This window comes from Eublepharis macularius, chromosome 6 (genome assembly GCF_028583425.1).
Source record: "Eublepharis macularius isolate TG4126 chromosome 6, MPM_Emac_v1.0, whole genome shotgun sequence".
NCBI lineage: Eukaryota > Metazoa > Chordata > Lepidosauria > Squamata > Eublepharidae > Eublepharis > Eublepharis macularius.
The window spans coordinates 44,822,537-44,838,814 of record NC_072795.1 but is presented as its reverse complement, the minus strand read 5'-3'; the positions used below and the strand labels follow the sequence as shown (position 1 = coordinate 44,838,814).

The 16,278-nt window shown below is 39.4% G+C and overlaps 1 protein-coding gene across 1 annotated transcript in view; it reads right to left on the bottom strand.

Annotated features, from left to right (window-relative positions):
• Positions 1–1,498: 1,498 nt before the first annotated feature.
• CUL3 (cullin 3) overlaps positions 1,499–16,278 on the bottom strand; it is an 87,195-nt gene continuing 72,415 nt past the window's right edge. The window contains exons 11-16 of the mRNA XM_054983264.1: positions 12,233–12,357; positions 7,216–7,312; positions 6,350–6,484; positions 4,567–4,753; positions 3,442–3,587; positions 1,499–1,974 (exon numbers count right to left, since the gene is read on the bottom strand). Coding sequence (XP_054839239.1) covers positions 1,843–1,974; positions 3,442–3,587; positions 4,567–4,753; positions 6,350–6,484; positions 7,216–7,312; positions 12,233–12,357 — 822 coding nt within the window. The 3' untranslated portion in view covers positions 1,499–1,842. The remainder of the gene's footprint in view (positions 1,975–3,441; positions 3,588–4,566; positions 4,754–6,349; positions 6,485–7,215; positions 7,313–12,232; positions 12,358–16,278) is intronic.

Here is a 16,278-nt window from a genome sequence, read left to right as displayed (position 1 = left end):
TAACTTCTTCACAACGGACAGCTAGCTGCTAACCGGTCGGCAGAAGAAACTGAGGGGAAGGGGGCGACGTCGCCCAATGTTGCTCGGGCGGGAAACTGCCGCGCATGCGCATTGGATCGGATGTGCGCCCCCTAGTGGACGGTGACTAGTAAAGAAAAATCCGGTCGGCAGGCCTGCGCAGGCGCAGTCCCATGTGGGGCTGCACAGAAGACGGACAGTGAACAGAACATTCAAAAAGCAATGTGGATTGCTAGATGAATTCAATGTTTCTAAGTAACAGGCTCATTATATATTAGGCAAAGGAGGATTTAGATCACTATTCCCTACAAAATCCAGAAATTCTTTAAGCTGCAAGTCAATTGGAAATGGTAAATGTAAAGATAGGAGGGGGGTTGTTTATGTTCTGTATGCCACAAAGGAAACAATTAGGCACACCCTACTATATAAGGAAATTCTAAGGTGAAGCTTTATCAGGTTACACTAATGTTACTCTACTAGCTGTTACTACCTATTTACTAAATCCTGTCAAATTGCAATTACTATTTTAGGAATCTCATGAAAAAAGGAAGAGATTTTGTAGCACATGGACTACATAAATGCCATTTTATTTTGGCATATACAGTATAATGAAAACTAGCACGATTCATATCCTTTGGGGAATAATTCTGGTCTTGAAAGCACTGGACCAAATCAGATCTTGCAGCTTCCTGATGAACCACCCTGAGAGGGGAAAACATTTGCTATAAGAACTGGAGATGTCATTAAGATCAAAGTAACAATATTTATTGCATTTTTAAGATTGCATTTTAAAACAGTAAATTAATAGTGCACAATGGCTTCACTTGAACCTTCTCAAAAGTGGGAAATAAAAAAAAGCCACAAACCTCCTCTACTTCAGGAATAGAGTGTAAGCTGATGTACTTCTCCTAGGGACAGTATCTAGTTTAACAAATTGCCATCCCTGTGTTCTAATACATTTGAATTAATGCTCTGTGTACACTAAATCCATTTATTTTAAATTTGTTGTCTACATTGAGTGAAATAAAAACATCGCTCTGTTAAGTCCACCATGAGCAATGAGTACAACAGCAAAAAATATACAGTTTATACACAACTGATTTCTTTTCCATTTCTCCTATAAAGGAACCAGAGTAAACCTAATCTGTCTATAATCTGGAAAACTCAAAATTACAAGAGGGAAGGCCAAATATTACAGCCCATAACTGTGCCCAAAAAAGATTCCTGATTGTATTATTAGCTGGAAGAGGAGTGCAGATGGAGAAGTAAAGCATGCTAAAACCATGTTCTCAGGTCTCTATAAGTTTGCCAAATATTTAAATTAAATATGTGTCTAAAGAAATGTTCAAAGCAGAACAGTAGTACTGGAAATTTAGTCTTACTAGCTGTGTTTTTCTTGTAACCCAACGTATACAATGTGCAAAGGGCTAAGCAACACTACAGAAAACACATTTACATCAACACTGAAGATCCGGGGAAATGAAATTCCAACAATTTTATTTTTTAATGAGCTGTATTTTCTAAATTTGTTTTTATTTTTTTCCTGTTTTCATACAGTATTGAAAACAAAAACGCGGCACATTCACATTTTCCCGAGGAACTGTAAGGATGATCTCTACAGGGATAAACGCTGAGAAGCTTGAAGCTCAATCAATCTGATGTCGAAAACTCCCCGAAGGAGAAAAGGCTCGATCTGAATGGTCTAGAACATGTATTGTAATTTAATAGAAGAGATGGTCGTCTTAATATTTAATGATTTAAAAGAACTTCCCAGTTCATGCGAAGAGTACAGTCCAAGAATAAATCATATGTGAGGAACACATTTTATGCTACGTAAGTGTATACTTTGCGGTCCTCAGGTGTTCGTGCCAAATATTCTCGCTCAATAAGTCCTTCAATACGCTTTTTAATAACAACTGGACTTGGTAGGAATCGTGCCTTCAGTTGCTGAGTTACCTGGAACATAAGAAAAATTGTAAATTGTTAGTAGTTAAAAGTACTGCAAAAATATACAGCAAACTGAACACTAAGGCTTTTCTACACAAAGCAGAATGAAGAGGGATATAGTATGCCTCTCCAGCTTTTTTCACAAAAGCCAGATGCCACAAAATCCAGAAAAAACAACCAAGCATTAATGTCAGGAGGTACAAGTGACATCTCCCAAATTTATCAGCTGTCAATTTACTTTCATGACACACATGAAATGGCTCAAACATTTCTAGTAACTTTGTCCTCTGTTTTTTCGAGATGATTCAGGTGATCAACATTTAACCAACTGACATGACCATGAAGTAAAATACTTCCTAATGGCAAGTCTAGCTCATAAATATCTGTTCCCTTCACCACTCTTCATCATTACATGTAATACACAACCAGAGCTCTCAACAGTGACAAACTAGGTTTTTCATGTTCTAACAAGATGTGATCTATTTTCAAGATCACACAAGGAAGACCCACAACTACAAAAACATGCTCAGCTGTGAGTATAACCACCAGTCTATTCGGCAAGATGGCTGCCTGATGAATTATAACACTTCAACAGATGCTATAGACAGAGCAATCACATTCAACAAGCAGCATGAAACAGGCTAAGGTTCAAAGTTACTGCTCCTGGAAATGGAATGAGATGTAGTTACTGCAGAGATTTGGAAGTTTCACATATAACAGAAGAGCAGATTATATTTAGTATGGATCATAAATTCAAGTGACAGAGAACTCTCTTTTATAGTGCTGTGACCTCTGAAGGATTACATCAGTTATGAATACTAGGAAATAGATTGGCTGCATCAAGTTTCTCTTAAGTGAACACGAAGAGGCTTCTAGAGGCAAGGAGGAGAACTGTTGTCAAAGAACATCTTGCCAGCTGCATATCATCTCAGCTGGGCCTTTTGTCTTCTTGTTTGCAGGCGTAAGTACTCAGCTGGCCAGGGGCATGAACTCTTATTCCATGGCTTGTAGCCTTTGCCTTCAAATGAGCCAGATGCTGTATCCAGGACTGGCTTAGGACTAGAAGATGGTTTGTTTACTGGTTTATTTATATTATTTGTCTTCTGTTGTAAACCACTTGGATCCTCTTTGAGGAGACAAGTAGGATTTATATTTTTCAAATAAAAATGTAAATTCTGTTTTGCAGAGCTTTTAAATCTAGCATTAAGAAAGTTCTGAGAAATGTAGGTCATAAGCACACGACAAAAATTCTTATACCGAGTTTATATCAGTTAAATTCTTCTTAATTCCTATGAAAAATCCTGGAAATTTTATTCTGCTAAACATGTTAAGAATTGTGTTCAATACCTGTCCACCTCACAGCATTATTCTCCAAAAGGAAAATAAATGATGATTAAGACTGTAGTACAGAAATGCAAAGGAATCTAAAGCAAACAACAGACTCTGCTTCCCCATCCACCCAGTGAGCGGGTTTACCTCTGCTACTAGCACATTATGCTGCATCTTCTTCCTAGATTTCATTATCCGCACTATAGCAGCCTCTATCTCATGTTTTCTGTCGTCATCTACTTTCTGTCTTGTTTCTTTTCTTTCTGGGTCCGATTCTCCTTGTTTGGCAGCAACTGAAGGAACAGCAGAAAGACCACCAAAGTTAGAAATATCTTTAGAATTTTTTAAGGTATCTTTTTGTTACTTGGAAATAAGTTAGAAACCTTTTAAAACAATTGTAGCATAGTGGTTAAGTGGTTGGGTTGCAAATCCCACTACTGCCACGAGCTCAGCAGGTGGCCTTGGGTAAGCCACTCCTCTCAGCCCCAGTTCCCTAGCTGTATGTGGGGATAATAATGACACTAACTTTGTTTACTGCTCTGAATGAGGCACTAATCTGTCTAGAAGAGCGGTATATAAGCACGCTATTATTATTAAATGATCATAGAACCATTTAGAAGAATATGGCAAAAAGTGCAGCAAAGCAAATAAATAAATCTGGAACATTTATTAATATAATAATCTTAACTTGTGTTTTTATGAAAGGCTGATGCTTCTTACAGGACTTGTTGCTTTGGAATACATTGAAGTAGACTTAGAGACGGCTTCTTTATCAAACCACAGTTTTGTTTAATACAGGGCTGCTTATATTAGTCAAAGATTATAGTATGATAAAGCAAAGGGAAGAATTAACTCAAGGGTTACACAAGGTTTTATGGGCAACTCACAAAAGCCACCCCCACGGAAATACAAAATCAAACGTCTTTTCTGTCACTAATTGTTTCTTGTAGTTCCATATGTCTGTTTCATTATTGCCTCTTTTGGTTAATTTCCATCCACTTAAGCTCAGTCATTTTGACTCTCAATCCATCTAATTGATACAACTCTTTTTTATTTTGTGAAAAAACTGTGTATCACTGATAATCAATTTAGCTGTTTATTTACCAAAGCTGAAATTAATCATGACTGTTTATTGGGATTACATAGACAGTAGACATGGATTCCACCCAAAGATTACAAGGAAGGTGAACCAACTAACTTGAAGGGAAACAGAGTCATCTGGAAACATTTTTCCAATCAGGCTTCATGGACTAAGGATAAAAATAAACATACCTGTTTGAATCTTGACTCTGTGCAGTTTTGACGTGAACTGGTCATTCACTGTAAATATATGTCCATTTTCTATTTCTTTTGATTTGGGCTCTTTTGTGAGAACTCGTTGTGTTGGTTTTCCACACGCAAGGGACTGTAAAGCTCGTACAAGCTCTCTTTCAGGGATATCTGTCTCTTGTTGTATTTCCTACATTAGAGACAGGATACATTTATGCGCCATTAAAAGAAGCTTTAAAAAAATCTGAGCAGCTTCAAAAATTCCTTCTCTCTCTACTCAAAACTGTGTATTCTCTGATATTTGAGAAGTTCAGAAAACATCTGGAGGCAGGTGTAAACTTATGGTGCATGCCTGGAAATGTGTTTTATTTCAAATCACCACGGTTGCCAGTTAGATAAAAAACAAGGAAAACAGTGCCAGTTCTAGAGTATTAAAAGCAGAATTGTTTTTACTTCAATTGCCCAAAGGGCATTAAAAAGTAGCCTTATCTACATAATGCAGTTACCAGAAAAGACTCCTAAACAGTATGCAATCCATAAAACAGAGTTTTATGAAAAACAGAAAAATCCAAAAATATAAACTGAACTCCATCTCAATGGAAAGTCAATCCAGTTGACCATATGCATATAACATATAAAATATCAACATAAAATTTTATTATTCTTTTGTAAACAGAGAAAGCAATAGAACGAAGCTGGTGGAGTGCTCCTTAGCACATCAATTTTAATCGCAATATGGGCTCATGCACATGATAGAACTATCAAGATTTGATAGAACTACCACCTTTGGTTTCACTATTAGTCTGAATTGAAGCAAATGAGAAAGGAGAGATATAGACAGAAAAAATGCCACATCCTCTTAAATGTCATAGCATACTCTACAATTTGTGAGTTGATGTAATTGTTGGAATGATAGCATTAACTGTTGGCAGAAAATTAAGAAATTAACACCATTTTAATGCCTCTATGATGAGGATCTCTTAAGCATGATTTGAAAACACACTTAGAAAACATTAAGATAGGGGAGCCTCAAATCTCTCTCGGGATCCCCTAGTTTCTTTAAGCATTGGAAAGAATAAAAAAAAAAGGGAGCATTAAAATTGCAATCCTCTACCTACAGTCCACAAACGGATCCTTTAATTTTGGGTAATGTGGAATCACTCTCTTAGTATCTATATAAAATTGTTTTTTATACAAAATGAAGTTTTATGACTGCTTTAACTTAAGTAAATGATAGAACTTTAAAATAAGGTACAGTAATTAGAAATATCAAATGGATTACATATCCACAGAAGCTGCCCTTTAAATAGTACATTTCAGAAATTATTCTGACAACTAAGCATCTATTTTCCATTCCATTCCATGGCAGAGGCAGAATTTTTGAGGAAAAAAACCCCCATGCCACACAGAATATGCTGTTAACACTAATATCAAGTATTACAAATAAAAACACTGATTTTGGCTTTTATCAGCATATTAAACAGAACAGAAACATTTATCTTGCCTTAAAAATATTCAGAACACACAAAAATATTTTTAGAGAAAGAACTCAAAATACATTTAAGTATACAATGAATTCTGAACACTCAAGACTGTCACAGGCAAGGGCTGATGGCACTGAACGAGGAGGGGCTGTCAGATTCACAGATGCCTCTACAACCAAAAGTTCAGGAACTTCCTGTTCAGCCACTGAAAGAAACGACTAATAGATGGGGGAAGAGATGAGAGCGTATTCAGGAGATAAGATGCACTTTTTACAGTCACCACAGAAAGCCACAACTCATACCTCGAAAGTGTATTTTTCTCTGTTGTTAAAGAGCATTAGTATTGTCATCTGGAACGTGGAGACTTGCAATATGTGCTTCCGTGTGTTAGAGCCGGTTACTTGGGCACCTCCTACACCAACTTCTGAGCCATCTTCCTGTTTTAATTTTAGAAAGTCAAACATCATTCAAGGAACATTATGTTTTACTCTCTGATTAAGCTTGCCTATGTACTATCAATTGGTTTCGGCACACAGAAAAAAAAAGAAACTGTCAAACTGTAAGCATATGATAACTAATCTTATGTTATAATAAGGGTTCCCAAAATGGAATGGCTAAGAGACATACTTCATACTATGGATGAAGGTACAAATGTGAAAGTTGATAGACGTGGAAGCAAAGGTTCTGAAGAGATCCCAGTTATTTAGTCAGTATATTATAGGGTGCAGCAGCAGGCCACTGTCCTCAATGGTATGGGGTAAGAAAGAGAAATCATATGCATATGGGCCCTGAACTCCAAAAAAAAAAGAAAGAAAGAAAAAAGAAAAGCTGTATAAAGTGAAGACTCCTGAAGACTGATACAGAATATACACTTACAATACTATTTATTCTTTTTTTAAATTTTCACTGTTCTCCCCCTGTGGGAACCCGAAGTGGCTTACAATATTCTCCCCTTCTTTTTTAATCCTAACAACCTTGTGAGGTAGGATAGGCTGAGAGTGTGTAAAGATAAATTTCCCCAAATACAACCCTTTAAATAAGGCAGTAAATAAATGTCAAGTGTTATGCTAACTAACTTGTACACAAAAGATGGAAACGAATTTGCAATCAAGCTGATTTTTCATGAACAGTCGATGGCACAGAATCTCTCTCTAGTGAGACTATTTACCTTTTTAACAGGACCATAGAAGGTGGCATTGAGGTCTGCTGATCCCATGTGATGCTGGAGTGTCAGCTGTCGTCCACTGTGTTTGGCTAAATAAAATCTATGGACAATTCAAGATGTGGAAAGGTCATTTGATCATTCGTATTTTAAAATATTACAAGCGAGCAGAAAACAAGGTTGCACTTAACTGTAACTGTTCATCCAGTGGTCACACGTGCAGCTACACATGCATACTGTGTGCACACAGGCCTATTGTGGAGAGGTTTCTGAAGCTCAAGAACACCTCCCCCCCCAATGCTGCTTCCCCACCTTTTCCAGGTGTTATGAGGGGAAGGAGTGCCCTTCCCCTCAGCTCCTTACTGACACCACCAGACACAGGTGGACTCACTCAGTAGAGCTCACAGCAGAGCAGGGAGAAAGGATGTGTGACTGCATAGGAGACTGCTTGATAACTAACAGTTATAAGTAAGTGCAATCATGTTTCGTTATTGTGATACCTGTGCAGTCACACATGCAAGAATGGCAAGCTGACTTACCAAGACCTGGAAGGTGGGTGGTGAGGGCCTAACTGAGTAAGGACTGAAGCACTGCTCTGCCAGCTTCCACATATTTCATGGTGTCAATGTCCATGGAGTAATACTTTGCAAATGTGCAGGAGGAGAACAAGGCAACACCCCTACAAACTGCATGTATAAAAAAGGCCACGACTAATTGCAGCAGAAGTCAATTATTTTGGGGTGGAACGCACATTGAGATGTAAAGGATAGTCAACTCACAAAAGTTTATAACATAAATGAATGCAGGAGACTATTCAACTGGAGATGGAGTAGGCTGAGACTTTGTAACCTCTGTAGGAAATGAATCAGTTTGTGTCTTTTCTGAAAGGTTTGGTTCCATTAAAACAATAGGACTATGCACATGGGCAATGTGTGGAGAGCATGCTCTTTATCATCAAGCGATTGAGGCAAGATGGTACCTTGGTTCAGATGGAATATGGAGATTACTTTAGATAGGAACTCAAGAGACAACTGTAAAATCACTCCGGTACTGAAAAGGGAGGGTCATGTCAAAGAGTCTGGTTTCACCAACTCTTTTGGCAGATGCTATTGCTACTAGAGCATGGTGAGTAGGTGAAAAAGTAGGTGAAAAAGGCATTGGTTCAAAGGGCTTACCTATCAGTTTTGCCAGTACAAGGACTGCACTCCAGTCTACTGCAGGACTGGAGAATGAGAACAGGGAAATAATGTAATAGTTCTTGTGAGAACAATTTAGACTCCCTTTGAGCAAAAACAAACTTCCCCTTAAGGGCACGGAAACAAGCTATAGCTGTCCAGTGGACCCTGGATGATAGTCCTGTTGGTTAGATGTAAAAGGTACTAAAAAATCTGCCCTAAGGAGCATGAGACTGGGTTAATGCTTTTTGGTTTAGTCCAGGAAGAAAAAATATCTCCATTTTGAAAACAGGAATGTCAGGTCACTGGTTTATTCTTGTTGAGTATGATTTTACTGGGTCTGAAAAAACCTGGCTTGAGCCATGTTTTCAAACGTATGCCAGAAATGTTTGGATGTAGGAACAGTCCCTGAAAGAGGAGACTGTTCTCTGATGGGAGGGCACGATACCAACCTTGGGACATTGTTAGGGGTGTGGGGAACCATGCCTGCCTCAGCCAAAATTGGGACTATCACTAATGGTCTCATGTGCAGAAGGGGGCATAATATTGACCTTCTGTCCCAGGCTGCTTGGGGCCTGAAGTGCCTGCACATTGTTTGCATTAGTGGCAAACAAGACTATCCTAGGTATGCACCATTGCCAGAGCATAAAGGAGAAATAATCTCCATTCAGTTCCCATTTATATGGGGCTAGAAAAGTACAGCTGAAAAAATTCTTCAAAATGGGTTGCTGGTACTCACTGTGAACAACCTGGATGGTGGCCCAATTCAGGATACCTCATTCTTATATCTGGGCTACTAGGTGATAGGAGTCAACAATCCGTGTCTCTTTGTTTGTTAAACTAATACATGGGTATGAGTTTGTTGGTTGCCACTTGAATATTTTTCCCTATCACATGTGAAGAATAAGCAGTCCTAGATAAATAGCCTTGATGTTTATGTAGGATAGTTTCTCTTGAATAGATCAAGCACAACTGACTGAGATGGGTCCTACACAGGAACCGCAACCTTTCAGGGATGTCTGTGTAGACAAGGGAGACCTGCACATACTTTGGTGCAGACTGCTGCATTGAAAGTGGAGATATCTGATGATTTTCTCAGATTTTTACACAAATGCATCTAGCAAGCCCAGAGTCACAAAGCAAGCCCCCCAACGTAATAGAGGACAGCCAGCCAGCGATTAACAACATTCTGATTTTTTTTTTACTGACAGGAAATTGTTCAAATTTCTCAAATCAAGAACCAAAACCCTACGTGCCTTACAGCCACCCTTGTTAATGCTTTTTTTCTGAGGGGGGAGGGGGAGCTTGACTTCTGTCAGAAGTTGAGGAGTGGGTGAATTGGGGAGAGGAGGAGGGTTGTCAGGGGATATCAGAAACTTTGTCATATACCCTCTGGAAACTATGACAAGAACTCAAAGGTCCCAGGAAATATCCTACCAAAAGATGCAGAAAAGGTTCCCTTCCTCCAAACTTAGCAACTCTGGGCATGGGTTGTGATTGTTAAAAGCTGCATAGAAGTGGGTTGATTTTGGGGATTGAAACCTGGATTTTCCACTGTGTTGGAAACTTTCTAGACTGAGAAGGTGATTGATTGAAGCCAGCTGGGTAACACCTTGGGTCAGTCACAGCTTCTAGCTCTCTCAGCCCCACCCACCTCACAGGGTGTTTTGTTGTGGGGATAATAGTAACATACTTTGTAAACCGCTCTGAGTGGATGTTAAGTCATCCTGAAGGGCGGTATATAAATCGAATGTTGTTGTTGTTATTATTATTGGTATGGAGGTCTATATGTGGGAGAAGAGTGTGGATTTTGATGGCCTCTACTCCAAAAACTTGAGTGGTAAGGCTCAAAATATGAACTAGATCTTTGTGGGGATGTTGCCTGAGGGTTCATACCTAAGGTCTTTGCTGTAAATTCATCCTCTCATTTTGTGCAAGACCTCATCATTTTTGCTACTGAATAAATCTGTTCCCTCAAAGGGGAGATCCTCAATCTTAGCACAAGTCTCATCTGGAAGTGATGCTGAGCATGGCCAGAAGTAACAATGAAGGAAGATTACTGCAGCAAGGCTGTGGGCCAAGTAATCCATCACATGCTCAGGTGAGGGAATTTTATGCTTTGAAAGCTTAGAGGCCTTCAGCATGAATTTTCCTTAGAAGTTTCAGGTAGGGAGCTATATCCTCCCATGACAACTACTAGTATCTGACCATTATGCATTATTCATAATTGGCAAACTTAAAGCCCAAAGGAAAAAAAAGATGTAAAATTTCATAGTTCATGCCATCACGTTTATGGCCCCATTGATGCAGGCTCAGTGCCCTTATGCCTGCCTTGAAGAGTCTTTCACTAATGAATTGGCTGTAGAGTGTTGAAAAAGAAAGGGACATTCCTCTTGCTTTGCTCTGTATTTGTTTTCTATTCTATGGGCTAACGGTGGAACCCATGCCTAGCTATGACCTCCAGAAAGGCATACATTATGGGGAAAATGAGTGGGCCAGAAGATCCTGGGTGCATGACTTTAAACACTGGATCCATAGCTCTTGGAGGAACACAGGAGATGTCAATTTCTAAAAAGCATATCACTCATATTAACTGTTAACTATAATCCTCAGCGGGTGAATATATGGACACAACATCTTGGATAGGTTCAGAAACTGGTCTTTCTGGAACAGAGCCTTGAGAACAAAAACATGTTGGGGTCAAGGTAGCCCTGGACGATTTCAGCAATATTATATCAGAACATTTATGCTTGCGTCCAGCCTTTTTGGTGGCAGCTCTGAGGCGATATGCCTCGGTTTTGCTGAAATGGGTGTCTGGGGCTTTGTGAAAGCTTTAGTTGGCACTGAAGGCCCTGGAGTTGGTCTTGGAACTGTCAGAACAGATGACACTTTATCTGCTTTATCTGCACCATTATGCTAGGGCGATTTTCCAAAGCAGTGCCAGAGAAAGTTGTCTCTCAAAAAGCAGCCTTAAAACATGAGGCTTGACCATGCCTCATCTTAGGCGTCAACTGTCTACATACCAGGCACTTGGAAGCTTCATGTTCTGCGCCACAGCAAAGCAGACAAAAGGTATGATCATTAGCATGAGGGATGGTTGTTGTGGGTTGTGCGTTGTGCGGCAATACAGCCCGGAAAACCGACAATACAGCATGAGGGATGTTTACTACGGAGACCATTTGCTCTATAATACATATATTTCTTCTGCAAATATATTTTGTCAACTTGTTTGTTGAACCAGAACCAATTTTAGGCTTCTTTCTTCTCAGGAAAAAATCTTCAGTGAAGGAGCTTTGGAAAAATAAACTTCTTGCAGCAGAGAGAAAACTGAGCAAAGGGCACTTCTCCCCTCCTTATCACACTGGGGAAGGCAGGAAAGCAGCACGTGGGAAAGGAAAGTCTTCTGGTGTTTTTGCACTTCAAAAACCTCTCTGTGGCAGGAGTGTGCATATGCAGTACCCATGTGGGACTGCACAGGTATCATGACAATGAACAGTCACTGTAAGCAACGAAGTTCGGGTTCATATATACATTGCTTTAAAAAACATCATGTTGGAGATCAAGGACAGTTCTGATGTCAAATAATTTTCCTATCAGTGTCGGGGCAATTTAGTCCACAAAGTCTTACAAATTCAGTACTAAGTACAGACTACTGGAATTCACTGGTTGGGAGGAGTTTCTGTACCAAGCCCTCTTTGGGGGACCCCTACAATGAGACAAGGTGCTATTTCAAGAGGGGATCAACAAAGCCCTGATCTGCATGAGTAGCATTTGGTGTAAACCTTTAGACTCTGAGAATATGTGGTATGTTTCAAAGCATTCATAGAAACTTCTTTGTCATTCCTTACCTCCTAAATATTTCAAAAGCGTGTCTGGGGGCTGGGGGGATGTTGCACTTTGGTGTGGCCGACTGCGTAGGCCAGTAGCCTGTTGTGAGAACCCGCACTGTCAGATCAACACCACCTAATGCGACCTAGAGAAACAAAGGAAAAAGGCATTGTATCCTCTTATGATGGACTAAAAGAGTTCATTTTTCTATCTTTACATACAGGAGGGACATTTATTTTCATTAAAGAAAAACTGAGGCAAATGTAGCAGCCCTGGGGGAAAAAATATCTTCAAGAGTGGATACGAAACTGGAAGTTCCATCAGATTCCTTGAATCCATCAAAGAACTGTGGAACTGGGTGACACTGGAAAAGAAAACTGAAGAGGAGAGCTTCTACTTACACTTCCAGCAACTGGGAACAACATTTATATCTCCAAGTAAAGAGTTTCAGCGAGTACTCTACATGCTATACAGATCTAAATGGAACACTTATTGGATATTATATACAGTCTAGCAAGAGATAGTAAGTAACAATATTCTTTGAATTATACCTTTTTAAAAAACCAGCCTAAAGCCTAAACATAATGATATTATAGAATACTATTTTTCAATTTTTTTCAAATTTTGTTTACTTTATTTGTACTCTGCCTTTGTCCCCAATAAAACCCAAAGCAGCTTACATTAATTTTCCTCTCCTCCATTGTGTAAGGTAGGCTAGGCTCAGTGTTGTGACTGGTCCAAGGTCACCCAACAAGCTTCCATAACTGAGTATAGATTGAACCTTCACCGTACCCGTCTGTTTTACGTAATTCTCCTAGGTTTCCTTGCATTATACTGCAACAGATTTTGAACTTCCAACAAATAAATCAAGATGGGTAGCCATGTTAGTCTGTCTGCAACAGTAGAAAAGAGTAAGAGTCCAGCAGCACCTATAAAACTAACAAAATCTGTGGTAGGGTATGAGCTTTTCGTGGTATCTGAAGAAATGAGCTGTGACTCTTGAAAGTTCATACCCTCCCACAAATTTTGTTAGTATTATAGGTGCTACTGGACTCTTGCTCTTTTCTATTCCAACAAATATGTCTTCCCCTCTATTCTTGAAAGGAACTGTATTAAGCCACATTTGATTTAGAAATACGTAATTTGGTCAAGACGTTTATTCTTTTTGATACCTTAGGTATAAAAGAGTTAAAGAATGCAGAATTGCTCAATTATACATTTCCTAGATTATGGCATTCAGATTTCCTAGCTTTACACCTAACTTTGCATATAACTCAGACCACTGCCAGACATCTATTCTGGACTCCAGAAACATAGGCAAAGCACTGGCTCAAATTAAGCTCAGCCTCGTGATGATGAGTAGAAGGATGAAAGGACATCTATGAAAATCAACACATAAATTCTCACATACAGTGAGATATGGGAAATGCAGCTCTGTGATACTGTTTTCTTCCATGACAGTATTCTGTACTTTTATTCTTAGCACACATGAAGACAGTATTATACCCTTTATAATGAACACAAAAATGCAGTGGGTTTGAGACTCGGCCAATTTAACCCTGACCTTCCAGTTCTTCTCACGTTCCCAAAGTCCCATTCTCTGTAAAGCCAGCTCTAATTTTAAGGGGAGTAGATATCACACAAAGGGTTTTCCCATTATAAGACAGATCTGCTACGCTGAGACATTAAGATTTCTAATAACAGCTGGCTAGCCATGAGGAAAACTTCCTTTTAATTCTTTATTCTCTTTCAGACCAATATGCATCCAGGCAAACACTGAGTAGGCTGCAGCAGGAAAGGGAAGTTCCGTTCCATAAGCTTCATTTTGCTTGCAGTTTATTGGATACAACTGATGTCACATTTATACAAGTCTACGATGCAGCCACACTTGGCATATACAGCTGGCTGCCAAACCTCAAAAATGGTATCACAGCAGTAGAACATGTCCAAGAAAGGGAAACACCATGGTCAAGGGATTAGCATACTTTCCTCAAGGTCAAAAGTGGGTCTGTTTAGTTATATACAATTAGAGTTTGGACTCACTGAAATAACCTGACTTGATTCAGGTCAGAGAATATTTTTCCACACAAAGTTACCAGATATTGTAGTGGCTGATATTTTCCATGCTTTTAATGCAAATTAGCTATTGGGCCTAATTGCTTTCCAAAGCCATCTGCTCCATGAATTTGTCTAAGTTCAACCTTCATGTTCAGAGGCAGTGTGCTTCTGAATGCCAAATATCTGGACCCAAGCTGAGAAAGGTTGTTGCCTTCATTCAGTTTGTGGGTTTTCAGGTAAGTATATAGATATCCATAATGTGAAAAAGAGTGCTTGATTAAGCAGAGATGTTCTTATGAAGTTTGTTTTTGTAAATGTAAGCTTACCCCAGACAATGAACAGTTCACCTTAATCCCACTTAACCAATGCACCATTAACAATGTGACCTGGTTTCCATTACAGGACTACCAAGCAACAGGAAAACACACAATTCCAATATTTAAACTGACTACCTACAAAAGCTACATCCACACAATCTTGTAGCTTTCAAAAATAATATTGCCATGTAAATTCAAAAGTAAAATATCAAATGATTCAAGGGCAATTTGACCAAATAATCTAGTGCATTTAAGGATCCATATGAAACTCTGATGACCTAAAAATTTGGATTATTTTTTTAAATGCACGAACTGTGAGCATATAAACCATGCAACAGAGACAGAGTGGCACAGGTCTTTTAAATAGCACACCAGATTACCTAAGATACCATCAGACAGTCAATTATTTAGGCTGTGTCACAAAAAGCAGGTGTATGCCACCTGGTGGTGAATCAGTTCTGCTAGTATGATTACTTAAGTAGCATCCCAGATCTTTCCCAAATCAAAATACTACAAATTTTGTACTGGACCCAATGGCCACCGATCTACCTCGCCTTGAGTTTTAAATGGCTTTCCTCATAAAATACTGAAGAAGACTTGCATGTAATGTATCCATGGTGCTTATCCACTTTTTGCTCTACTTGTTAGGGCTTCCCCACCTACTCATTCCTAGTTCAGCGTTCAAGTGTTTTCTCTCCCTCTGTAGCCCAGAAAGAAACAAGTGAGCTTTGTGGGGAACAGTTATCAGCACTTCACAATGAGCTTGATAGGACTCGTTTTCCCTTTCAGAGACAAAGGTTTTAAAGATTTGGGTTGGAGAGAAAGAGAATACCCTCGTTATGGCTCTTTGGATTGAGACTTATTAGCTCTACAAGGCAAAAGGAAAATAAGCAAAGTGATCAAGGTCAACCCCCACAACCCTTTCTCCCCAAGTCTTTCAATCTATTAGCCCCTGTATTATCCTCAGGGTTTGGTGGGTGCCTCTAGTGGTTTCACCATGGAAGCCATACCCATCATGGTTTCTTCCTCTTTGATGATTATCTCTACTTTGCTTCTTGGAGATTGCAACATCTATGTTGATACGTTCTTTGACTCAATTCCCTCTGCTCCCTAACCACCTCCTTTGACTTTCAAAAGCACCCACAGATTCAACAAGATTGAGAAGTCCTTTTCTACTGGATTATCTGAGCCTGCAAACCCCCGTCCCTGGTTGGTGTCCATCACAGACCTATCCTAGACCCTATTCCTATCTTATATCTCAGAGGTGGCCAAACTAAGGCCCAGGAGCCACCAGTGGCTCTTCTAGACATATTGTGCAGTTCCCGGTGATCTCTGAGTATCGCCATGGCCATACATTTTATTTTAGTTTATTTCCCTTTCTCCCCTATGTTCTTTCCATGTCTTTCCCCCTCTTTTCCTTTCTTCCTTCTTTCTTTCCATGTCTTTCATATTTTCAATAAAAATGTTCGGGTTGCCAGGTTTGACTCAGAAAATACCTGGGGACTTTGAGGGTGAAGCCTAGCAAGGATGTGACATCACTTTTGTGATATCACTTCCAAGTCAAAGGTCAGGTGATGGCTCTTCCCAAACTCCATCCCTTTTGATGAATGTCACTCCCAGCATACTGCACCAACCCCCTCCTTCCTGTGATGTCACTTTCAGGACACTCCCCCAAACCCACCTCTTCATCT